At 58.4% G+C, this 25,674-nt stretch overlaps 2 protein-coding genes across 3 annotated transcripts in view; one reads left to right on the top strand and one right to left on the bottom strand.

Moving 5' to 3' along the window:
* Positions 1 to 1,807: 1,807 nt before the first annotated feature.
* TFF3 (trefoil factor 3) lies at positions 1,808 to 4,801 on the top strand. The gene is made up of 3 exons (XM_046003887.1): positions 1,808 to 1,963; positions 3,295 to 3,441; positions 4,579 to 4,801. The coding sequence occupies exons 1-3, from the start codon at positions 1,882 to 1,884 to the stop codon at positions 4,590 to 4,592; spliced, it is 243 nt and encodes an 80-aa protein (XP_045859843.1). The 5' UTR covers positions 1,808 to 1,881; the 3' UTR covers positions 4,593 to 4,801.
* Positions 4,802 to 21,672: 16,871 nt separating this feature from the next.
* Positions 21,673 to 25,674, bottom strand: part of ABCG1 (ATP binding cassette subfamily G member 1) — a 53,957-nt gene continuing 49,955 nt past the window's right edge. The window contains exon 15 of one of the 2 annotated variants that reach the window (XM_046002165.1): positions 21,673 to 24,525. In XM_046002165.1, coding sequence (XP_045858121.1) covers positions 24,297 to 24,525 — 229 coding nt within the window. In that variant the 3' untranslated portion in view covers positions 21,673 to 24,296. The remainder of the gene's footprint in view (positions 24,526 to 25,674) is intronic. The other variant, XM_046002166.1, reaches the window with a different exon arrangement.

Here is a 25,674-nt window from a genome sequence, read left to right as displayed (position 1 = left end):
GTACAGCCCTGTGAGTGAGGTGCTCTGGGACAGGCGGGGAAACTGAGGCATGGGAGGTAAAGGGACTCGGGCCAAACCTCTCAGCTTCCCATCAGAATCCCAACATGAACGGGTCTCCTCACGGGGACTCTTCAAGGGCAGGGATCTGTCATCTCGGCGAGAACCCTGGGCTCCGCTGACAACGGCTGAGTTGAACCGAAGCTGAAGGCCTGGCGGTTTTCCCCGTGGCGGTGGCTCTGGGCGCTGGCTTCGCCCGCATTCATTGGAAAGGCCTGCCCAGGCCGGGCGGGCAGGGGCAGCTCCTCAGGGAATTGCAAGATTCCAGCCAGGTGGAAACCAGGGACCTCCAGCAGCCTTCAAAAGGGTGCCCCTTCTGAGCCCGACGCCGGGGCGTCTGCACTTTCCCGGAGCCTGGTTCAGCTCCACAATCTGGCCGGGCCTGAGGATGGTGTGGGGGGCGGGAAGGCAGAGTCTGTCCAGAAATGGCTCCCAGGGATTCTCTCTATGATGACCTTTTCGTAACAGACCTCGCGCCATCGGTTAGCTTGGAGACACGCTGTCCTTCTGGGAGCAAAGCAAAGCCCAGGAAACAGCACAGACATGCCTCTGTCTCAGGCTGAACTTGTCTTGGAAGCGGGGAGCAAAGCGGAGGGTGAGGGTCGCCTGGGGTGGGTTCCCCGTGGGCGAGGGCTGGGCGGTCACAGGTGGGACCCAACCCTCCTTGCCAACGCCTGCACAGCCAGACCCCATCAGTCGCTGGGCGGAGGACAGCTTTGTGGACAATCTGCGGGGTGGTTCGCGACCTCTCCAGCCCTGCAGCCCCACGGGGGGCTGAGGTGACCAGACAGGTGCACCTGCTTCTGGGTCCTACACAGCTTCCAGGATCCTGGCTCTGCCAGACCCACGAGAGGAGACCCCGACAGGCACCTTGCACTGTGAGCCTCAGTTCATTCGTCTGGACGATGGGCATAACTGTTCCCGCCTCGTTGGTAGACTGTTATAAAATAACGTCCAGGATACAGCCTTCATTGAAAAAGAAAAAAAAAAGCAAGCTGCAAAGATGTCTCGTGAGTTCTTGTTTGGGTTAAGAACGTGCTTAGATCTAGAGAGAACGTTTCTGGAAACATAGCTAAGAAAGTATTAGACACACGGACCACACATACCTCTGGACAGGAGAGGGCTTTTTTGGGTTTTCTGATCTTCAAAAACCTACCGTGTGTATTCTCTTTTTATCAAAATATTACAATTTATCACACTCAGTTTTGTTAAAATAGTGAATAAGTGTATCGAATACATTTACGAAAGTGTACTTAATGATAAAAAGAAGTCTTGCCATTAACAACACAAACAGAAAGGACGGGATTTTCCAGAATTACGAGGGAGGAAGGAGATCTGTGCACACAGCGGGCCTTACCCCCGGAGGGGACCCGCCTTTCCAGTCCCCAAGGCCAGTCGGGGATTCTGGGTTCTGCAGTCACTGAGGAGGGAGCCTTCTAGACTGCTCCTGGCTGGGTTTCTGGCTGCCGGCCAGCCCCACGCTGAGCCTCATCCTCTCCCCCAGGCCAGGCTAGCCTGGGACAGACAGCCCTGGCCCCCGGAGAGGAGCATTAATCCAGAGACTGGAATCTGGCCTCCCCGCAGGCGTGCTACCGCGGCGGTGGGGTCAGGCTGCCCGTCCCCCTTCAGGAAGACGAGCCGCTGGGGGCTTCTCAGTCCTGCGCAGGGAAAAGTAGGTGCGGTTCGGAGCTAGAGGGGAGGGCCACCCCCAGGCAAACAGAAGCCAGAGCTCCTGTACAAACACGGGAGTATAAATGCGTCTTCTCGGCTGACGCGGCAGGTTCTCCGAGTAGACGGGTCCCCAGAGCCCACCTGCCCGTGACCATGGAGGCCAGAGCGCTCTGGCTGCTGGTGGTGGTCCTGGTCCTGGGGTCCTCTAACAGGGCAGCGGCGTACCAGGGCCTGTGTGAGTACTGCTCTGACCTCCTCCCCGCGCCGTAGGCAGGAGGGCGCTGGTCGCAGGCAGGGAATGATGAGGATGAGAAGAGACCCAAGATCTAGGCTTGAGGGGCTGTGGGGAGGTTTGAGGAAGGTGACCAGACCCCCACGTTGCTTAGTAATGGCCATTTACCAGACGCACGCGGTTCCTCCCAGTAGCTCCGAAAACTGAGTCTCGCTGTTCCCATTTCACAGATAAGGAAACAGAGACTCAGAAAGTTAGTCGCTGACTGCAGGCGACTCTCCCATTTGGTGCCGGAAGCAGGTTAGAACCCAGGTCTGCCTGGCCTGGCTGGCGGCTGCGGCCGACCCTTCCCACCCCATCGCCTTCTTGGCGCAGGTTTCTGGATTACCAGAAAGGTCTCGGCACACTGTGTCGGTACATTTACCCAACAGAGAGCCGGCGAACCCTCTCTTCTGGAATATTTGCAGCACACACAGCCCGTTTCCACTTGCCCTGGCCCTGCACCTGCTGGAGGGGGTGTGGCTCTCCCGTCCACCCTCGTTTGAAGAAATTAAGGTGCGGTTCTTATCAGGCGCCAAAGGCGGCCTAGGGTTCCCAGCTGGGGTGCCCGCCAGAGTCCCCCAGACGGCTTGGCACGCCCTGCAGCCCGGGACGGGGCCCCCACGCCACAGTGAATCTGGGATCCCGGCGCTAGGGAGGTTCGGGAACCCCTGGAACGAGGACTTAGCGAGTGGCAGGGGCAGAAGAGGATGTCAGGGGTTCCCTGTGGTTTCTGTTTTCCTAAGGAAAATCCCGTTAGGTGACGAGGGAAACACCGCAGAACTTGAGATAACGTAGGCTCGCTTCAAAAGCGAGTGTTGCGGCCGGAAGGATGTGCCGGGAAGACGGGGCATAGCAAGCAGCTGGGGGACAGGGAGCCGCGGGAAGGAGGGAGAACAGCACACGCTGTGGTTTTCCGTTTTGAGTGTGTGTCTCGGATTACACCGTGCGCGTGTTTAGGGGGGCAGTTCCTGCGGATGAAACAGTGACGGGGAACTTCATTTGTGGGTTCAGGGGCCCACAGAGGGTCCCTGGTTCCTGCCAGCGGGAGGGAACCGTGGCCGTGGACCCCTGAGGGGACACTGGGGATGCACAGTGCCAGGGGCCCCCACAGAGGCCAGAGCTCCCGCGGGTAATGTGGGAAGAGCGACCTCCTCGAGCAGGTGTTGGGGGGAGGGCGGGGGTCACGTGCTCTGAGCTCGGAAGCGGGGGAGGCTGCGCGCTGGCCAGCTGGGGTCAGCGGACCCACGGGGCCAGCCAGGGCTCCAGCGCTGACCGGGTGCTGTCTGGGACAGCGACGAACCTGTGCGAGGTGCCACCCAAGGACAGGGTGGACTGCGGCTACCCCGAGATCAGCTCCGAGCAGTGCACCAATCGCGGCTGCTGCTTCGACTCCAGCATCCACGGGGTCCCCTGGTGCTTCAAGCCTCTGCAGGACACAGGTAAGCCGTCCCGCGTGCAGGGCATCCTTCTTGGGTCCCCGGAGGCCACGCACGCCCCTGCAGGACCCCCAGCGCCGTGGCTGTCCACCGGTGGAGGCCTCAGTCGGAGGAGTCACGCCCAGGGACGTCAGCGGCCGGGGGCTGTCCCCTGCTGTCCCTTTGCTAAGGGGTTTGTGCTGATCCTAAAAGCCGTTGTTTGGGAAAAGGTGTTCACAGTCAAGGTGCTACGTGTGTACGTGTTGCTGGTCGAAAAACTGGCCTGGAGAGGAGTGGAAAATGCACAGGTTAGGGAAGCGGGGCCGGTGCTTGAAGCCACATTCAGCAACCGAAGCACCGTCGTCCGTGACGTGCTCCTGGTGGGATACATAGTGGCGGCCCCAGCACCGAGTCGTGGTGCCTCTCCGCACCCCCCCACCTTCCCCCAGCCCGCCTCCTCCCGGGGGGCACCCCCATCCTTCCTCAGCAGTGCAGTGGGGTCAGGACAGCCACCCCGGGGTGTCAGCCGCAAGCAGGTGTTGCCCACGCGGTGGGGGCGGGGGGTGGGCGGCCCTGGCTCTGTCCTTCCAGCCCCACATCCGGGGCGTGAGGTCTGCTGGAAGCCACCTGGCAGTCCAGATGCCAGGTCATCTTCTAGGAAGGACATAGGCGCCTTCCTGAAATCGGCCCGCGCCCTTTGTCCCCCAGTGATGAGGGAGTGGGGCCGCCTTCCAGCTGATGCCAGCTCCCAGATGGGCTGGGGCCCCGCCCACCGCCCCGAGCCTCCTGCCCTTTCCTGGCAAATCCAGGCAGAGGCCCAGATAAGGCTTCGGGACCAGGAGGGAGTCGGCCTCTGCCTCTTTGCTGGCTGTCCCCGTTCTTTGGGGCCCCTCAGCGGAGGCGCGGGGAGGGGCTGCACCTTCTCCTCTGCTGCTGACAGCGGACCCTGCCGAGGCCCGTCCTACCACCTGCCCGACCCCCTAGCTTCTGGTGGGCTCTATTCCCCACAAGGTCAGACACGCAACACTTCCCCAGGGACTTGGGGAGAACCCAGCACGAGGCACTGACCTTGGAGCCTGTCTTGACCTTGAGAAGCCTGGCACCTGGGGGGTGAGGCCGAGGCTGGTCGTGGGGACGCAAATGCCTGTGCTTTGTTTCCAGAATGCCGATTCTGAAGCCGCGTGCGCTGGCCCCGGACACGCCGGGATAAGACCTTCTGCCCTCGGGTCCCCACCGCCTGTGTCCTCTGCCGGCTGCCCCCTGCCCCCTGCTTTTCTCCCACCTGGCTCCCGGCCGCCCTCTCACGGAGAGCTAGAGTCTTAACGAATAAAGATCCCGTGCTCAGCATGAGGGCCGTTCCTCGTTCCCGAGACTCGAGACTCGAGACTTGATGCTCCTGTGTCTTATTTCGGCAGCGGCTCTCCTCTCTCAGCGTCTCCCCGATGGGGGCTGCGGGGACGGTGGGGGGGTGTGAGCGCCTCCAGCCCGGGGCCTCCAAGCCCTCCCCCCACCTGGAGCGGAAAGGTGACCCCAAGGGGCACTGTTTGCATGAGGTCACAGGTCTCAGACCAAGCCCGACACGGCAGGGAGGCCCAGCCCCCTGCTCAGTGGCCGCCACGTGCTGCAAAATCAGAAAAGACATTTCCAATGTCCGTTTCAAAAAACAAACGAGATTAATGTCCTCGCGAAGAGAGCAAAGCACAACAGCCGTCTTGCCCTTGGCACGTTTGCTGTTTATTTGCAAGTCAGGTGTGACCCTTGGGACACCCTCGTGGCCTCCTTTCGCTTTTCCCGCTGAAAACGGACGCAGCGTTGTGATGAAAGGAGCTGGTCTCTCCATGAGGGCTCTGTCTCGGGTCCTCGTGAAGTCCTAACGGCCCCGCGATGCAGGGCGGTTCCTTCCGTCCCTGGCTTTCTAGGACACGTGGCTCCCGACTGACGTCGCGTGGGGCTCCCAGGTGTCCCTCCACTCAGGCCTGGATGTCCCACGAGCTGTTTCTGCCTCCTGTACCCTCTGATGCCCAGAGATTCGACTCCCCGCACGCTCCAGCCGTCAGGAAGGGGTGTAGCTCACAGAAATGAGGTCTCTTGGTCTGAGACATCGTCCTACCGAAAAGAGACACCAGCAGCTCCCATCAGAACTATTGGCTTTGTCTTGGGGCCAGGTCCGCCGAGCTGACAATGTCCCTGCAGGTGAGGTTCCATTACCCTTGCCTTACAGATAAGGAAAGAGAAGGAAAAAGACTTGAAAAATCCCGTGCAGTGGGGTCTGCTCCGAGGGGCCACGACAGGACGCCCAGGCTTCTGGATCCAAAGCCCCGTGTGCTCCTTCTCATGCCCAGCCACGACACCTGCCAGGCCTAGGGAGCGACCCTTTCTGGAAACATCTCAGGCCACGCAGCAGGTGCTGCCCAGAGCAGTGCTCACGGGGACGGACCCCCCTTCTGCCTTTGGGTCCGTTTCTCCTTACACTCCAAGCCCAGCCTTGGAGACCAGGCTGGCTCTTAGCTGGAGGGGTTTGGAGGTCACCCTGGTGACGGGGCCATGTTGTCACTGTCCTCCTTGCTACACACCTGGCTCCTTCCCCCAGGGCCCGGCTCTGCGGCCTCCTGCCACACAGCCCCATCGATGGTGACAGCCCGCGTGTCTCTGCCTGCCTCGGCCGAGCTTCGGCGCCAAGCCGGATGTCCCCTCCCTCTGTGCTCCCCACCTGCCCCGAGACTGCCTGTTTGCTCCTGTGCCCTGGAGGGATAGGGTCCACCCAGAGCCTGCGGCTGGGGACCCCCTTCCTCCCCCCGTCCCTTCCTCAGTTACAACAAGGCTTCGGGAATGTTCCCGATGGGTCAACTTTGGCTCTCGCTGTCCCGTTGGGAGGGGGTTGAGTTTGCTCCCATCATTAGGTGGGCAGACGGGTCCCTCGAGCTCCCAGTGGGAGAGCAAGACCCCGATTGACGCAGCGCATTGTCCCCGCTGAGCCAGTCCTCACGCCCGGCCCGGCCGGCAACCGTCCTCCAGCTGCTGGTCTCCCAGCGCTCGCCACGCCCTCCCGCCAGCGAGGGGACACCTCCCTGTCTTCCCGCTGACGGTGCTGAGTCCGTGTCTGTTCACCGAGGCTCCCCCGACCCGCTCCACGGGTGAGATGAGCACACAGCGCCGAGACTCTGTGGGGCCACCTCACCCCCCGGGCTCTCAGCGCAAGTTCCGTGGCCCTGGGCGCCCTGGACCTGGACCCGGGCCCATGACCGCCAGCTGAGGAATCACTGCCCCGCAGGCCGACGTCCCAGGGGGACTCGCTTAGGGCAGGGGTGCAAAGAGTGGCTGCGTCCTCTGCGTGCGGCCTGCCGGGATCACTGTCCGGTGACCACACAGGCCCTCGGGGACGTGCAGCTTCCAGGCATGGTCACACATCTGCGGAGTGAGGAGAGCGCTGAGGCCTGGCCAGGGACAGGGACAGCCCCCAGCCCCACGGAGGCACGAGAGTCCCCAGGCCTCCGCATCCCGCGCTTCTCGGATGCAGCCATCCCCCCTCACAGACACCGCGCTTGCCACCTGCCACCCCATTCGTGGGCTGGATCGGAGGCCGCCTTCCCCATTCCAGCCCAGACACCACCACGGGGGGCGGTCCTGCCCCCCACCCCAACCCCGGGCGAAGTCTTCTGTCCCCTCCTCGTGCATTGTAGTTTTGAGAGCGTCTTCCCGGGTAAATAGGGAGACCCCAGGCCAGACTCAGACGTGGAAACCACCTCCCCCCAGCACAGGGGCTGGGGGTCTCAATCGTCTCATCCTGGGGCTCAAAGTTTTCTCCCCAAACTTCTCTCTGCAGTTCCGCAGGGGGCACGGGGGATCTTCACATGGGTCACATTTGGACTGTCTGCTCCCTGGGGGTCCCGGGCAGCGTGAATGCTAACCCCCCCCCAAAGCCAATAGCATCACAACGTCTTCAAGGAGGGACTCTAGAGGCTACAGTCGTCTGGGGAGCTTCTGAGGCCTCAGTCTGCAGGGTGGGTCCCAGCCAGGACACGGGCCGGCCGGGCAGAGAGACGGGCAGCTCCCTCTGTGGGGGGCAGACGCCCAACCACGAAAGCACGTGGGCTGTCGGGGAGGAGAGGATGGCCACGTCCGAGGTGCAGATGCTGACCCAGGCCCCAAGCTGACCTCTTCCCCAGCCTGGATCAAAGCCAAAGGAGCAGGCAAAACTGCGTCTCTGGGGGGATCAGACGACCGGGGGACCCTGCCAGGCCACTTTACAAAATCACTCCAGTGAAATACTTTTTACCTTGATCGCTCCGATTCAGGATTTCCCCTTCAACGTCCGGCCTCAGCCTAGCCCTGACCCGAGCCTAAGGGGCGCTGTGGTAAGCTCAGAGACGAATTCACAGACCGCCTGCAACTCGCCAGGCCGCGGACCCCCATGGAGGGAGACACCCAGCCCCAGCCAGGCCTGGACCCCAGGGACCACCAGCCTCCCCCCACTGGCAGGCCCGTGTACGGCAGCTCCGACCCTTCCCAGCCGCCGCCCGGCTTCATTCCTCCCCCTCCCAGACAAGGATTTACTGGGATACCCAGTCTCTCAGCTCCCTCTGCCTCCTGCCGGCACCCAGTCCTGAGCCAAGTCACATAACACACGCCCATCGAGTCTGTCCTCGCTAACGCCGTCTTACCGAGATGCCCCAGTGTGCACGGCGTCCCTGGACGGCTCCTGTGTTCCCGTGGTCTTTGGCAGGTGGGCGTCGCCAGGACTGGGCTGAAGAGCGGGTGGGGTGATGGGGGCCCAGGGACAGGCCAGTGGTTCTCGGCCGGGCCCGGGGCTCCCTGCCTTCCTAGGTGGTGCTCTCGCTGGGGGATGGGGGTGCAGGGTTCTGTGCAGGGGCGAGCGTCCACGCCTCTGACACCTTCCCCCAGGCTGTCATGCAGAGTGCGGGCACACGGAAACATGTGGTGTCCCTCCAGCCGCCATCCCTCTCCCTCTACTTGTCCCATTTTATACGGCGATGTGCGTCGTGATCTTACTTAGTGTGCACACATGTCACTGAGTATAAAATTATTAAGTCTGACTTCCGTTCAGGAGATCCAAAGGGGTCTTGTGAAATAAGGCGGCGGGCTCTGCGGTGAAGAGACTCATCTCCCGGTGAGGTCTCCTGCCTCTTCTCGCCTGGTACCCCCGAGCAGGGCAACCCCAGGACACCCCTGCCCCCCTGGCCTCTGTTTGTTCCCATCCTTTCCATCTCAAACCTGAATCACAGCTTTTGAATTTAAAAAAATCCTAAAGGCTGGCAGATGTGTTCTCTGTTCCCGTCAGGCCATCTCCCGAAAGCCCCCTCCCCCTCCTACCCGGGTCGGGCGGGGGACAGTCACCGGGCCCACAGAAGCGGGGATAACAAGACCTTGGCTCCCCCCTGCCCCAGCGTTCTGCACCCTTACTTCCCGTTTAGGGGCTCTGCTCCTGCTTTCTGGAACAATCCATTTCTCCCCAGTATCCCAGCAGCTCTCGAGGCTCAGGGGATAAAGCCTATAGTGTCAGGCGCTCCCACCCTGGCGAGCCCGGCCCCGCCCAAGGCACAGTGCTGGGGGACCCCAAGGCGGGCACCTGGGAAGGCCAGGTCTGTAGCTGGGTCTGCCCCCCTGCGGGGCTGGGATGAAGCCGGCCAGAGCCCTAAAGCACCGTGGCCCCCCCTTGTGAACAAGGACTGCCTGGTCCCCCTCCTCCCCGCCCTCCCTCTCTCCCCACTGACACCACCAATGTGCCAAAGCACCAGTTCCGATTCCAGAAATCCTGGCGCCGACCTGACCTGCGTGTCAAAGACCAGGATCCCCACAGGGGCGAGCCACACCCCCTCACTGCCGCACTTACAGACCGACCTCGGGTCTCCATCAATTCAGGGAAAACATCTTTGCCAACATTACAGAGTTCTTTCTCATTCTCCTTTTCCTGTGGTTGAGCCGAACTCCGGGTGCGGTCCGCGCCCTCCATTTCCCACCCCCAGAGAGGTCTCCATGCTGCCGGAGAGACCCGGACTGGAAGAGAGGAGGGTCTCCGGGAGCACTGGCTGCCCTGCCCCCTACACATGATAAAGGGGCGGTTCCGGCTCCTCTAAGGAAGGCTCACGGCTGTGGGGCTGTCTTTCACGCGTCTTACGTCGCGGGGCCCCGCAGCAGCCCTGCGAGGTATGGATTACAAGGGAGCGAGGAGAGGCACAGAGCATGAGGTCAGGAGTCCAAGGTCACACAGCAGAGAGGGGGACGGGAGCCGAGAGTCTGGCTGGTTCCAGGGTCTGCAGAACCCGCAGAACCCACCCCCCCATCCCCAGCAGCTCTAGGCTCTCAGAGTGGAGGAGGGGTCGTGCTCAGCTCCTGGTCAGCGCACCGGCAGGATGGGGGAGACTCTGGGGGAAGTGGGGAGAGAGCAGGGGCCCCCGGTGCCCTCAAGTCAGTGAGTAGCCGTGGCCACGTGGCTGCTCGGCGTCCCACCAGAGAGAGCTAGAGGCAGGTCTGTGAACTGCAGGGCCCCCAAGTGTCTGGGACCCCCCCCCCCAGGGTGTGCACTAGCCCAGGGGAAGCTGGAGGGACGAGAACCCATGTTTGGAGGAAGCTTGCAAAAGTCCGGGCCACCCACCCCGGCGGCCTGGACGCACTGAGAAGTGCCCCCAGGGCAGACCAAGCAGGACCCTGTCCCCTGTTAGAAGCCAGGAAGCCCACAAGCCCTCAGCACATGGAGCAGGAGACCCCAGACTGGATTTACCCGCGAATGCCTGGGTGGGGGCTTGAATGCCTGGGTGGGGGCTTTAAGTTCAGCGACAGAGAAAGATCAAGTCACTGTTTTGCACGAGGAATTTTTGAGTGAGGGCGAATCACGTGTTTGCCTCACATTTCGTGTGTCTGCCCGAAGCCTGCAGCTGCCTCTCATTCCTTGGGATCCGTGCGAAGGCTCCCCCGCCCCGGGGCAGGAAGGGGGGCCTGGGGAGGGACGCGGTTCTCGGGGGAGCCCCCTGTCTGCAGCTAGATTGGGGGGTGCTGCCAGCCAGGGGGTGGTGTTGGTGACCCCGATGGGCCGTTCTTCCCACGTGCCACCAGGGGCTTGCTGTCCCTCTGGAAGAGCGTGGTCGGGTGACGGGCCTGCCACGAGGGCCATGCTGCTCTTCTTCGTGCTCCCAGCCGCAACAGACGCAGGGCATGGGGGGAGATTGCCTCGTTCCTGGGGCTCAACCTCGTGTAACGGTCCCACAGTGACCTTTACACACAACGCCGTACCCTAAAGACACAAACGCAGTGATCTGAAGGGGCACGTGCACCCAAATGTTCATAGCAGCAACGTCCACAATAGCCGGACTGTGGAGAGAGCCCGGATGTCCAACCAGAGACGAATGGATTGAGAAGATGTGGTATTTATATACACACTGAAATACTATGCAGTCATCAAAAATCCTGAAATCTTGCCATTTGCAATGACGTGGATGGAACTAGAGGGTATTATGCTGAGTGAAATAAGTCAATCAGAGAAAGACAATTGTCCTATGACCTCCCTGGTATGAGGAATTCGAGAAATAAGACAGAGGATCACAGGGGAAGGGAGGGAAAAATGGAACAAGTTGAAACCGGAGACGGAGACAAACCCTAAGAAACTCTTAATCTCAGGAAACAAACTGAGGGTTGCTGGAGGGGAGGGGTGCGGGGGGACGGGGTGGCTGGGTGAGGGACACTGGGGAGGGCATGTGCTATGGTGAAGGCTGGGAATTGTGTAAGATTGATGATTCACAGACCTGTACCCCTAAAACAAATAATACGTTCTATGTTAATAAAAAAGGAAAACCACAATGCTGAAATACACCAACTAAGTCTGAGCAATTACTTCTAATTACTCGCTTGCCAGGAGCCCCAAGTCCCCCAGCGCCCAGTTCTTTCCCTGAGTCCTGCGGCACTGGCTGGGGGTCTCCCGGGGGGGGGCGGGTCTTCCTCAGGATTTTTAAACAGTGTTCTCGGCGGGGCACCGCCGCTGTCAACGGAGCACCCAAGAAAGCGCTAACCAGTGTTGAAATTGGGGCTAGGACGCGTGGAGACCCGTCTTCCCTTTTACTCAAGCTGCTGTGAGAAATCACGTATTTACTCTTTACCAATGAGGAAGTGGAGAGAAATTTACTCAAGGACACAGCCTTGCTGAGGGTCAGCGCTGGGACGTTCTGGAAGCTTCTGTGGGGCTGTGGGCAGCGTGATGCCGCTCTTGGCCCTCTCGGGCACCCTGGCTGCTCAGCGGACCCCAGAGGGTCCCAAAGGGCGCCCATTACACCTCCACCGGCTGGTCACCCAACAGAGGCTCCGGGTGAGTCACATAATGAATTGGGTTCCACAGGACCCAGGGCTCGTTTTGACACTGAACACCTTCCTCAACAACTTGCACACGGTGCGCGTGTGGAGAAGCTTCCAGAACCCGCAGAACGAGAACGTTGTCTTGCCGGGGGGAAAGCCAGACTTCCTTGCTGCTGGTGGGAAGGGGACATAAATGCTAGGCTCTCCGCTGCCTTACACACACACTGTGGCCACTAAACCTGATTATTACTTCCTGTCGCGTGTACGTGCGCTTCCCCATTCTTCAGTCCAGCTGGGCAGTACGAGTGTGCCTTTAGGAACCCTCTTCCACTGTCGGTGGGAATCCAAGTTGGTGCAGCCACTTTGGAGAACAGTGTGGAGATTCCTGAAGAAATTAAAAACAGAGCTTCCCTATGACCCTGCAATTGCACTGCTGGGTATTTACCCCAAAGATACAGATGTAGTGAAAAGAAGGGCCATCTGTACCCCAATGTTCATAGCAGCAATGGCCACGGTCGCCAAACTGCGGAAAGAACCAAGATGCCCTTCAACGGATGAATGGATAAGGAAGATGTGGTCCATATACACAATGGAGCATTATGCCTCCATCAGAAAGGATGAATACCCAACTTTTGTAGCAACATGGACAGGACTGGAAGAGATTATGCTGAGCGAAACAAGTCAAGCAGAGAGAGTCAAGTATCATATGGTTTCACTTATTTGTGGAGCATAACAAAGAACACGGAGGACATGGGGAGATGGAGAGGAGAGGGAGTTGAGGGAAACTGGAAGGGGAGGTGAACCATGAGAGACTATGGACTCTGAAAAACAACCTGAGGGTTTTGAAGGGGCGGGGGGGTGGGGTGGGAGTTTGGGGAACAGGTGGTGGGTAATAGGGAGGGCACGTACTGCATGGAGCACTGGGTGTGGTGCGAAAACAATGAACACTGTTACACTGAAAAGAACTTTTAAAAAAATTAAATAACTTTTAAAAAGAATAAAATAAATTTTACATTAAAAAATAGAGTGTGCCTTTAACATTTCTTATTTGGCAGTAGTTCCTTCTGTGTGGGCTGCGTGGGTCTGTATCGTCCCAGAATACGTTGGCCGGTCACCGGAATTCACCGCTCCGGTCTAAGAATCCTGAAACTTTCCAGAGAGGAAGGTGGGTGGCCTGTGGCACAGCGACTGCCCCAGAAAAGTCTCCCTCACTGTGTGTTTGCTCTGAGGCCCTTCAGGGTCCTGGGTGGCAGAGGCTGGAAATTCTCCCCTCGGGCCTCTGGTCTTCAGCGGTCACGTTCTGGAAAGAGTTAGACATCCTCTCATCCTCCACGTCCCCATCGGCAAGCTGGGGACAACGGCTATGGCTACATCAGAGGGCGTTTAATGGCTGTGACAGCAAGATGCAGACTCGGGGACACCTGGGAGCTCAGAGCCGGCACACTTCGGGGGGCCATAACCTTTTTGGGGGACGGGGTGTCTCCACCTTTCTGAGCTGGCGCGATGCTTCTCGTGCGTTGTGTGCTGCTCGCCTGTGCCTTCTGCCAAGTGAAGGCGACGTGTACGCGACCGCACCCACATGATGGGCCCAGAACAGGTACACCCAGGGGACAGGAAGTCAGTTTGTGGCTGCGGGGGGCTGGGAGGAAGCAGGTGCGGGGGAGCGACTGGTGACGGGCTCCTTCTGGGGAAGACGAGAATCTTCTGGAGCCAGAGAGTGGTGGCAGCTGCAGGATTCTGCGAGGACGCTGGGAAGCGGTGAATTGTGCACTTCAGCGGGTGCGTTTCCTATGAAACGAGCGCTCTCTCCTTCCATTCTCGGTCTATAAACCCGACTGTGATCGTATGTCTCTGTTGATTTACTGACTTTCTGCTCCAAGAATGGAGCTGCCCTCTGAGACTTTACCGCGGGCCCCATGCGGGGCTGGCTCATCTCGTCTTCAAAGCCACTGGTCCTACCAGATGGCCTCGGAGGGGGCGTTGCCCCTTCCGGGTGTCGGACCCGCCTCTACCTACAGCAGCGCGGGGCACGAGAATGATTAGCCACTTCTCACCCGGCAGCTGCCTTTGCCCCTGTTGGCCTGGATGCTCCAGCCTTTCTCTCCTTGGTTTTGTGGCGTCCAGGTGCCTCCCCCTCCCGCTTCTCCTCCATCCCACAAACCTGCCTCCCTAAGGCTCTGTGCTCCAGGACTCCTGGCCGGCGGTGCGCAGTCCCAGTGCCCGCTAGAGGGAGCCCCTGGACACCGGCTCCTGCCCTCCCCTGGCTTTGGTCCTAGTTCTCACCCGCCCCCAGGAACTTTCTGTCTTGGGATGTGCAGAGATGCCCTCTCCTCCTGCCACCTGCTCTCAAAGATGACAACTGGATGAAGGAATCAGGAGAAACGAGTCAAGTTCTGAGGTCACCGTGCCAGCAGACGAGGCTGCCCGCACGCCTCCTTGTGGCCGGATTAGCGTCTCCCAAGTGCGGCAGCTGACCCGTCAAGAACGGTGTCCCGCTGTAAGGTTTGACCTTATTTCTTATGTCGTCATCTCTCTGGAGAATGAGGTTAACAGGAACACGGACTTGGACTGCCAAGGTCACAGCGATCAGCAAAGATTAGCTCCCGTCGATGGGGTAGGACCCTCTTGGGCTAATCTTCCCTGACAACATCACGAGGCCTGGCAGCTTTGTGAGGGTTTCCCGTCCCCCCACACACCTGCAGCCCCCAAGAGTCACGGTGTCCAGATGTAACGGGAGGCCAGAGGGCTAGGGACAGAGCGTCAGCCACGTGGGACTGTCCTAAAAGCTCCCTCGGGGGCACCATGGGAGTGAGGGGACACACAGGGCCGTTGCCTTCTTCTCTAGGCGCCCGTTTTACTCTTTGGATTTCCTTCCACTTGCGTTTCCAGAAGGGCTTCTGGGATTCAATCGTCGGTGGTCAGGATGTCAGTTTAAGATGTTTTCCAGATTTTCAGATTCGTTTTGAAGCCTGGTGGTTATTGTGGAAACAACCACAGTGTCTATCAGAAGGCAAAGGGCAGCAGGGATTCTGGAACATTCCCACGACGGTGTACCACACACCCCGGTCTGGAGCGCCGTCTGCGACACCGTGCGGGGGAAGGCAAGCGAGGGATGGAGGGCTGGGGAGACGCCGTGTCTGTCTGTCTGGCGGTGACCACGGGAGGGCAAATAAACGGCTGTTTGCTGTCGACTCTGGGAACCTCACGGGGCCTGCCCGGGATGGGCTGGGGACCGGCTTATTCACTTCTGTATTACTCGTTAAAATGAACACGGAGAATTTTTGTAACTTGAAGATTCTAATACAGAAAAATCTGGAAAAAGTGTGGAAGGAAGAGAGATTCCGATGGGGGAAGGTGGCGAGTGGTTTGGGAGCACAGCACAATGTCTGGGGGCGGAGAAGCTTGGGCAGGAAGAAGGGACGGGAAGCGCCGAGTCATGGGACGGTGGCCTTTCTCTCTGTGCGTCCCTGCGCGCACACCTGCGAAGGTAACCCGGTCCTCCCCATCACAGTCATGCCCAGGCGAGGATCCCGGAGTGAAACCTGCACCCAGGCCCAGCCTGAACCCCAGTGCAGACCTATACGGCGTCCCCAGAGCTGACTCCTGGGGATACTCACCCATCATCTTGCCCCTCGGCAAAGCACCTGGAAGAGGTTTCCTCTGGTCGTGGGGGATAGGTTTCCCCTTAGCTGTGACCAGATGGGTTCTCCTCCTTAGCTCTCAGTCCTACAGGGTCTTCTTCCCCTGGCGGGAGGGTGATGAAGGAGCCAGGAGCCCAGCCTAGACCAGCACCCTCTGAAGTCAGCTTCCACCCCTGCCTCAGGCAAGTGGTCTAATCTCTCAGAGCCTCGCTTCCTCGCGGGTGAAATGGGGCAGGCTGCTCTCTGGCCCCGCCCCAGGAGGGCGCTCAGAGACAGTCCGTGAAAATGCACTTGACCCTGTGCTTCCACAGACAAGTGGAGGCTGGCACAGCACCCCGTCACTCTTTTCTTCCCAACTTCATCCAAATCTATTACAACGCTGACCCAAGCAACTGCTCCATTGAGCCTGAGGCTTCCGGGTCGCCCAGGGAGTGTAGTGGGTTAAGCGTCCTGCTCTCGGTTTCAGCTCAGGTCGTGGTCTCAGGGTCCTGGGATCGAGCCCCAGGTCAGGCTCTGCGCTCAGCTCAGAGTCTGCTTTGGAATCTCTCTCTCCCTCTCCCTCTGCCCCTCCCACGGCCTGCTCCTTCTCTCTCAAATAAATAAATATGTAAAATCTTAAAAAAGGAAAAAGCGTGAGTCTCCCCCAGTCCCCAGGCCAAGTTCTCCCGGCGCGTGTGAGGGCTGGCGTTGTGGAAAGCAAGAAGGAGAGAGAAGTAGAAGTCTGAAAATAACAACGCTTTATTTGCTTATTGTCACATTTTTCATAAGTGGCGTCTAATTTCAGAAAACAAAGTTCAAGTTTCTGCAAAAAATGCAAATACAAATCTTCTAAGGAGAGAACTACAGAAATATGTACAACAGGATCTCGGTCTGCAAGGTGCAGTTACAAAGCTCCCATTCTAGGCTCTGCTCGGTCTCTTGTTCCAGCGGAGCGGGACGGCCGATCAACAGGCACCCGAGAGAGAGGGGACGTTATTTTTAAATATATATGTGTATACATGTGGCGTCTCTCTACAACAGTGCAAAACTCTGGCGAGTGCAAGCGACAGGATTCGCTAAGGAACAAGGCAAGATCGCTGTAAATTCGTCCATCCAGGGTTCTAAACAGCGCGGATCATACAGTCACAGCTTAGACAGATACAGGGGTGTGTGCACGCATTTGCATGCGTTTGCACGTTGATTGAAAATGTTACTTGCATTGACTCTTGCTTTGGAATAACCAAGGGATGACACGAAGTAGCGGTTCATCTAATAAAAGGCAACAGTTCCCCCCAGCGTCTCTCTCTCCCATCTGTCTACAAAGGGAGCACAGACAAATGAGAGGGACATTGGTTGGTTATAGAGAGTAACTTCTTAAACAAATTACATTTCACCACTTCTGCAGGGATCATGAGACTCTAAAAACGGAAAGCCCCCTGCCTTCCTCTGGTGGTCCATTTTGTTAGTGATTTGGATGATAGGACACTGGCCATCATTTTTAATTGGCCAAGGACTTCAACAATGAGACATTTATAATTAAACTCAGGCAGCCTGTATTCCAAACGTCACAGGAAAGAGACCTTTGGGGTACATAATGACAGAACTATTTTTTTTAAAATGTGAAACTAGAACAGAAGAGCTACCATGACCATCGAAATACTTCCAGAAAAACTAAGACCCAGCTTGGATCACAGCCTGGGATCTCCAGGAACCTGGGACTATAGGGCTCTCAACCTTGACCCCGTGTTCCCCACGACTCACCTCTCTCTCAGGCCTAATGGATTTGCCCAGCAGGAGAGGGCACCTTCAAGGCCCCCCAGGAGGGGAGGTCGTCTGGGTAACCCGTGTTGCAGAAATAGGCAAGGACTCTTTCTGGAAGCTGCCATGCTACCGCATGGCTGGGCTGGGTCTGCTGCCGGGCCAGCATTGTGGGCAGGGAAGGCTGGAGGAAAACCGTGCACCTGTGTGGGGGGTAGGAGCAAGGACCCTCTACAGTCTCCTTCCTGGGAGACTGGTCTGGGGGCCTTGAGCACCAGGCCCAGGGTCACGACACCCACCCACTTGCCCTCAGCATCTCACCAGCGCCCCCTGCCCTGAGGCATGTGGGAGCGGCTTGGCTCCCGCGTGCAGAGCTCAGGGCAGGAGGCTGACGGTGGACGGAAGGGAAAACCATTTAACTGTGCGCAAAACCAGGGCCACGTTCACATGCACGTGGAAAGCGTGGGCCAAAGGCACCCAAAGGCGAGCAGCGGGATTCCCTCTTCCACTTAAGCAGACGCTCCCAGAGCGAGAGCGAGCTGCTGCTCTGCCGGAAAATCTGAGCTGAATGTAGTAGTTTGGGGTTTTGCTCCTTCTTATTGATGTGGCTTGGGGCACGTGCTATTCCCCAAATTTGATTCCTGCATGGGGGCTGGAAGACCAGCTCTGAAACCACGAGCCCAGGGAGAAACGCTCATGTGCCTGTGGCTGTGTCCTTGGCTTGGGCTGCCAGCCTGGTGGTTGTGGGGTCTTAGGGTGTCTCCCGGGAAGGAGGGGCAGATCCGGGTAAGCCCAGCCCTCCAGCTGTGGGAGGGTCCCCAGGCGGGCTCTGCCACCCCTTCCCTGCAGCCTCAGAAATGGGAGCCCAGACACAGCCGGGGAGCTCTGTCCCCCACCCCAGGCTTGTGATCAAACAGGGACACCCTTATGTCCCTGTTCCCTCCTGTTCAGCTTCACAGTGGTCTTATTGCCCCGGAAAGCCCCTACACTCTGCCCCCAGCCAGGGCAATCCTTCGATCTGTCGTACCTAGTCTGCACCACCGTTTTCTCCTTTTGGACGCCCGGGGACTATTTTGGGGACCAGGGAGGCATTAGGGGCTCTGAGCACAATGGATACAAACCAGCTCGTTTTTATAACGCGGAGCCGGCTTCCTCAGTGGGCCTCTGTGCACTCGCGACATCAACACATCTGTTGGGGGAATGATTCCAAGCTGGCGTGTTCAGAGGTATCGTACAAAATTGGGCTAAGGCTACACCCTTCTGCTTGCACAAAGACGAGGAAAAGGAATGGGAAGAAGGTACAGTAGTTGTGGGGGGAAGCCAGCTACCCCAGCAGAGGGTTTGAGGGTCACCTTCACCCTGCCTTCCTGCCCGGAGGCTTGGGTGTTAGCAAGAGGCTGAGCTGGGCTTGCTAATGCGCACTGGGGTTTGGTCCCCGGCTCTGGCTGCTGCTGACCCCCAGGAGCCTCCGGGTACGGGCTTTGCGGAGGCCGATCATTCCAGAGGCATCTCCCTGACGTGAGAGGTCAAGGACAGTGACCCAGAAGGACGCTGGCATGAATGGCAGCTGGGTCACGGGCCAGCTGGCCAGTCTGCAGGGGCAGGTGTGGAAGGAGCAGCAGAGGGAGCCGGCGGGCACACGGCGCCATTACGAGCGGGTTCCGCACGTGGGATGCCCTCCAGTTTTGCAGACGAGTTTGAAGGCCATGCCCCTAGCACCACTGTTCCTGGAAGTCCTGGGTCCATGGAGCTGAGGCAGCTCATAACACCAGGATCCTTCAAATTCCTGCTCATGTCCACTCTGGGAACCCAACCTCAGGAGGACCTGTTTTCTCCATCACAGCCGTCTCTGCAGAGACCAGGCCAGTGAAGAGGGTTTCCAGGAGCATGAGAACAATGAGCGAGGGATGTCCCATCCCTCTGAGGAGTCACTGCCGGTGCCCGTGTCCCCCGAGCCCCCTCGAAGGCAGAAGGGACAGGAAGGGACAGAAAGGGAAGGCTCTGGCCTCAGCACATGGGGGTCTTGGCAATTTCCAATGTTGTGACCAACATTAACAAGGCAGGAGGAAGCGGGTGGGGAGAGGGAACGCACAAAACTTGAAGACAGTCCCTCGTAGCACATGAAGGTGTCCCAGAAAGAAAGGTGATTGTACAATTGGGGGGTGCCAGACCAGGACACTAAGTAATAACGTGGAACTCTCACTAGACGTACAACAAATATGTTCAAAATGCAAACTAAAGGCCCATTTTGCCCAGTAACAGTTAAGCAAATAACTTTGACTTTGAAGCATTTGACACTGAACACAAGTCAAAAGTTTTATATAAAATATTTATTAGGGGTCTTTATTTTGTTGAAGTGTCTAAGTTTATAGTCTCACACTCCGCACCTCTCCGTCTTGGGGGTTTGGTTTCGCCCTTTGTCACATTCTACTTTCCCCAGCGTTGGACGAAAGCCTCAGTGGGGTTTGACTAGCGCAGCAGGCAGGAAGGGAGAGATTTTGTCTTTCCTTCTGGGAGTAAAGGATGATGGAGCACTTAGAGACAAAGCAAAGACCACAGAACTATGGGAGCCCAAACCTGGATCGAGCCTGCATGTGTGTGCACGTGTACACACACACACACATGCACGCACACACACACCAGCCCTCTCTAGACCGACCTAGTCCTCATGTGTGCTGTGTTGAGAAGCCAGGACCGGGCAAGGGCAGAGGATGGCTGCTCTCCACCAGGCAGGAGTCAGCGCAGCCTTGAGGCCGGTAGGGGGCGGGTGGGGACGTGGGCCACCCTCCCATCTCAGCTTTCCGTGTGGTGACAGCAAGTCCACGAGTCGCCACTAAAATAGCTTTGTGCCTCACGCTTAACCAAGAATTTTCATGTGTATTTGCGCATTACCAACAGGAGGCAATATGGCAAAACAAAACCGAAGGTCCCGGGGTCAGACCGTGGCTCGAATGTCGACTGTGCTCTTCCCTGGCGTGAGACCTGGGACCTGGGGCTTCGCCCGCCCTCCCCCAGCCCCATGCTCTGCAGCTGCAGAAGGAATGTGACCCCCCCCACCCCCGCTACACTGGCCACTGTGGCCAGGCCACATCTGGGACAGTCCCAAGCTTGTCAGGACCGCCAATGGCCACGTTTGCTGAATTAGGGGATGGACAGAGGACCCGCACGGGCCCCAGTGCAGGGCCTGGGACCCCCAGGCAGGGAAAGACACTCAGGACACTGGGGCTCGGCCTTTTCTTCTCTCAGCCCAAAACCCAAGGTGACTCCACCTGTCCTTGAGCTCCTGGTAGTGCCCTTCTCAGGGTGGGAACACAGCATTTCTGTGGGTCTCTAGGATGGGCTGCTATCTGAAAATTTAGGTTCCATTTCACCCACGGTGACTGCGGCGGACTCCAGCCTCTTTTCTGTGAATGTTTACATGGGTTTCCTCCCATGGCACCCACGCAGGGCTTCTCAAGGACTGATCTCTCTGGCTGACACTCAGCGAGGGCAGGAGCAAGGGAGGCACAAAGTGCTCTGAATGTGGGTGCAGGTGGAAGGCTCCCAAGGTGGGGCTGCCGCCAGAGCCCAGGCCTGCAGCCGGAGCTGGAGCGGGAGCAGGTGCAGGAACTGGATCAGGTGCAGGAATAGGAGCAAGAACAGGAGCAGGTGCAGGAGCAGGAACAAGAGCAAGTGCAAGTGCAAGTGCAGGAGAGGAACAGGAGCAGGTGCAGGAGCAGGAACAAGAGCAAGTGCAAGTGCAAGTGCAGGAGAGGAACAGGAGCAGGTGCAGGAGCAGGTGCAGGAACAGCAGGTACAGGTGCACGAGAGGAACAAGAAGAGGAGCAGGAGCAGATGCAGGAGGAGGACCAGGAGCAGGTGCAGGTGCAGGTGCAGGTGCAGGTGCTGGAGTAGGAGCAGGAGCAGGTGCAAGAGCAGGAGCAGGAACAGAAGCAGGAGCAGGAGTAGGACCAGGTGCAGGAGCAGGAGCAGGTGCAGGCACAGGTGCAGGTGCAGGAGCAGGTGCAGGACCAGGCACAGGTGCAGGCGCAGGTGCAGGAGGAGGACCAGCTGAAGGGGCAGGAGCAGGAGCAGGTGCAGGAGCAGGTGAGGGGGAGGACCAGGTGCAGGTGCAGGAGCAGGCGCAGGTGCAGGAGCAGGAGCAGGTGCAGGAGCAGGTGCAGGAGCAGGTGCAGGTCCAGGCGCAGGCGCAGGTGCAGGCGCAGGTGCAGGTGCAGGAGCAGGAGCAGGACCAGGTGCAGGACCAGGTGCAGGTGCAGGAGCAGGCGCAGGTGCAGGAGCAGGAGCAGGTGAAGGGGCAGGAGCAGGTGCAGGAGCAGGTGAGGGGGAGGGCCAGGTGCAGGAGCAGGCGCAGGCGCAGATGCAGGTGCAGGAGCAGGAGCAGGAGCAGGAGCAGGTGAGGGGGAGGACCAGGTGCAGGTGCAGGACCAGGCACAGGTGCAGGTGCAGGTGCAGGATGAGGACCAGATGAAGGGACAGGAGCAGGTGTAGGCGCAGGCGCAGGAGCAGGCACAGGCACAGGAGCAGGCACAGGTGCAGGAGCAGGTGCAGGAGGAGGACCAGGTGCAGGAGCAGGAGCAGGTGCAGGAGCAGTATCTGAGCTTCTCCCCCTCTCTCCTGACAAACGTCACTTAAAAGCGACATTCTTTGGACTTCTACTTTCGCCTCTCCTCACAAACACGGGAGAGGCTGCACATCTTTTGGGCAAGATTTGGTTCTTCCTCCTAAATGAAGAATCACGATCCGAGATGCAGGGTTGAGGCAGTCTCTTCAGAAATTCCATTTGGAAACGAACTCTGGCAAGCTGGCCTGCTCTCAGGCCCAATGTAGGAAAGACACGCTCACCTACGTCTTCACCACAATGATTTAGAAAAACAAGTCAGTAAGTTGCTCGGACATTAGCTTTGGTCATTGGGAACAAACGTTTTCTCCGAGGGCCCGGAGCTGCAAACCACACCCTGTGCATCACTGCCAGCAGGGGGCGCTGCCCTTAAAGAGGGAAGGGCCGCATCCCGGCTTCATAAGCAGAGCCTCTGGCCTGGCTGCTCCCTCCCTCCAAAGACCACCGTATTACTTTGTCTGGGTCTCCCCTGAAGCTGCCGACAGCCCTCACGCCACCCAAGATCGGCCCCTCACTCGGTTCCTCACCTATCAAAGGGATGGCGGTAATTTATTAACAGTGGAAGATTGAAATGCGGGGCGCATGAGCTCCCAGGGAGACTGGGTTTTCTGGGATTCCCTCCGAGGGCGCAGGTAGACTTGGAAACCAGATTTTCAATCTCGAGGGATCTCACCGTTTCCTTCCCAAGTGGCTGAGACACGGCGGGGTGGGCTCAGGGCACAGGATGTGAGCTGCTTGTGGGGATGGGCTCAGTCCCGCAGCGCGGCTCCTGGCTGGCCCGTCCTTGCCGGGCCACAGCGGGAAAGAGGTCTCTACTCCTGACCACACGTGCTGGGAGGCCAGGTGTGATCACAGCCATCCCCACCCCCATTTCACCAGCCTGCTCCTAGGTGGGTCTTCCTCCCTGTGACGTCTCGCAGGCAAATCTGTCTCGAAACTAAGTGAGGACTCTTTATAAAGCCCAAGTTCGATCCTGGGTAAATGACATAATCTGGAAGGCATTGCTACTTTTGTTTGGAAAAGTGAAACTCAAAGTTAACAGTTTAATATGCTCAGCGCGTTTACTACAAAGGACGGAAGGATTAAAAAGGGTTGTAAGCATTTGCATGTCAAATCTGTATGTGAGTAAAATGAGACTCTTCCCATTCTCTTTAAAGTGGGAAACAGAAGTTTTGGGAACAGAACTGGGGAGTCAAAGACCCCTTTAGGGGTGACGGCCGGGCCACTGTTCACAGCGGAGGAGATAGGCTCAGACAGGGCGTGAGCGCACCCACGAAAACAGGCTGTTCCTGGGAGACCCCCGCCCCCCGGCAGGGAGATTCCAAGTGGGGGGCAACTCCATTTCCCTCCTTGGCCTCCTCGGACCTGCCGCTGGGTCGCACGGCCTCTGCCAGCTGGCAGCACACGGCATCAGGACAGAAACCAGAGGCAGGTTACCCCGCAGGTATGCCCGCAACTCCTGCCCCACAGGGATTTTGTTCTGTGACTTCATCCCTGGGAAGGAGGAGCTTCTGGTCTGTGTCATCTGCAGGGGCTCAGCACCGAGAAGGCGGAGATGTCACAGCCACTGGGCTCGGGAGGTGGCCTCGAGCACAACCCTGTGCACCGTCTGAACAAGCCACAGGAGCCGGGGCTACGCAGACTGTGCCGGTTGCTTGTAAGGCCTTGGGGGCCGCGAGGTCTGGGCGCCGCCCCCCACCGCTGGTGGCTCCCTTCCTGTGGCGCCTCGAGGCCCTCGCCGGTCCCCCTGGCTTTGCCACCTGTCCAGCTCTCCCAGCTCCCGCGGAGGTAGTCGACGTGACACGAGAGGAGAGGGACATGTGTGCAAGAAATCAACAAGGCTCAGCTTCTCGACACTTTTTAGGCGAAATTAAGGTGTTCAGAAAGTTAGGAAGAAATAAACAATGTATTTTTGCTTAAAATAAGCAGCATGGGGCGGGGTGAGGGAAAAAGACTTTGGGAAGGTTGGCCAACGTCGCCCTCCAGCTTTCTGTCCGGCTTTTCGGAACACGCGCAGCCCCAGAGCCTTCTCCCTGCCGGGGACCACGCCCACATCTTTCCCAAGTTCTGCCTGAAAATGAGACCAGCTCCGCGCCTTAGTTAAGCCCCTCGTGTCTCTAAGCAAAGTGTGTTATTTACCCTGAATAATTTCCTTTAACAAGTACTAAAAAGATACAGTTTCTTAAAATGAATGAGAGTTATCGGCTTTTGGCTTGGAAATTGACTTCTCCCCGGAGGAGGCGGCAGAACCACAGGACGGCAGCGACCGTCACGAGACCGGGCTGCCCCTGGCGCGGGTCCTTCCTCCCTGGCCTCCCGGCGGCTGTTCTGCTGCCGGTTTCTACGTGCCTGGCCTCTGCGGGGTGAAATTCTGCACGAGGACGTGACACCTTTCTACACCTTCTTCCCAAGTGAAGGAAAGGGAGATGGAGAGAGGCGCGGGCGCGGACACGGGCAGCACAACACCCGTAGACGGAACGCACCGCCGGGGCTGGGTGGCGGCATCGGTCCCCGCGGCTCCGCAAGAGGCCCTGGGCCGTGATGTCTATGTCCGTGTCTCCTGGAGCGCTCGGGTGTTTTTACCTTTCCGCCCGGATTTTGTATCTCAGGACGAAATAGGCGATGAGGCGCAGGGAGATGAAGAAAATGCCCAGAACGATGAAGTCTAGGTAGAGCTTGGCGTCCTCCACGTCCAGCTCCCTCAGGATGGCCTCCGACTTCTGGAAGTGGCACGTTTCATCGATGCCGCAGTGCAGGTCTTCTCGGTCCAGCCCGTAGATGGACAGGATGACCCCCTCGAATCCGTACCTAAAGAGGAAGGTGCCGGCCATCAGCAAGGCCCTCCCCACGGCTAGGGGACCCCGCGCCCCCATGCCTGCCTCCATCTGCAGAGGGAAACGGCACCCCCCACGCCATCCGTGATCCACAGCGCGGCCACGCTGTGTCCCCGAGACCCGTCTTCACGCAGCTGCTTCCCAGCCTCGCAGCAGCCTCCCAAGACAAACACATCCCGCGGCTTGGATGAGGCTTGCCCGATTTTTGTCTCCTCCGGAGCCTCCACCCACCAAACCAAACGGAACGGGTAGGAGCTATTTGTTCAGTGGAGGAAACCAACCGGAAGGCTCTTTGACCGCCTGATACGGCAAATTTTTTCACAGTTCAATGTAATAAGGATCTAATAGCCTTCGAAGGACTAGAGAGCCTTTCAGTAAAACACTCCCGGGCCATCTCTCATTCCAGGCCAGCCCTACAGTGTCCAAAGAAAAACACCAATTTTGAGAAGAAAGACACGGGTTTCTGATTTCTTGGCGTTGGAACACACACAGATTGCTGAAACTCTGTACAGGCACTTTGTTTTGATTTTGTTTTCCTGAACAATACATCTGGGTCTGAACCGACGTTCTAGAGAAAGAAAGCTTGTTCCCAACTTTGGGTCTTTTGTGTCACGTGGGCTCGCTGGAGCTGGGGGAGAACAGCTCTGGGGATGGGCGCTGCCCAGTAAGGCCGACGTGCCAGGACCCGGGGCAGAGAGGACCAGGTCCGAGTACCGTGGCGCCCAGGGGCCAGGACGCTCTTGTTCAAAGACATTAGGATGTTTAAAACAGGACCTGGTTTCCACGGGATTTACACAGTCAGAACCTCGTTTGAGTGTGGTTCATTCCAGAGAGGGACGAGGGTCATGAGATGGAAACACGCCCCCCACGGCAGCTCTCCGAAATGGGCAGAACGCGGGGTCCACCGCAGCTTCTTCATGGCACAAACCGCTAGTATTTAATTGTGTGTGCACATGTGCACGTGTGTGCGTGTGTGTTTGAGAGGGTGCGGACACACCAGACTTAGGAGAAAATTAAAGGCACCAACAGTCTCGAATTCATGGGGCAAGCACGATGCTGGCCTTCCGCTGGGGGCTGGGAAGTGGTTTTTGTCCCTTCCCTCGTCCACATAGAGCTCCCGAGC

Source organism: Meles meles, chromosome 4 (assembly GCF_922984935.1).
Source record: "Meles meles chromosome 4, mMelMel3.1 paternal haplotype, whole genome shotgun sequence".
NCBI classification, from domain to species: domain Eukaryota; kingdom Metazoa; phylum Chordata; class Mammalia; order Carnivora; family Mustelidae; genus Meles; species Meles meles.
The sequence above is the reverse complement of the archived record's forward strand: the minus strand, read 5'-3'. Positions and strand labels throughout refer to the sequence as shown.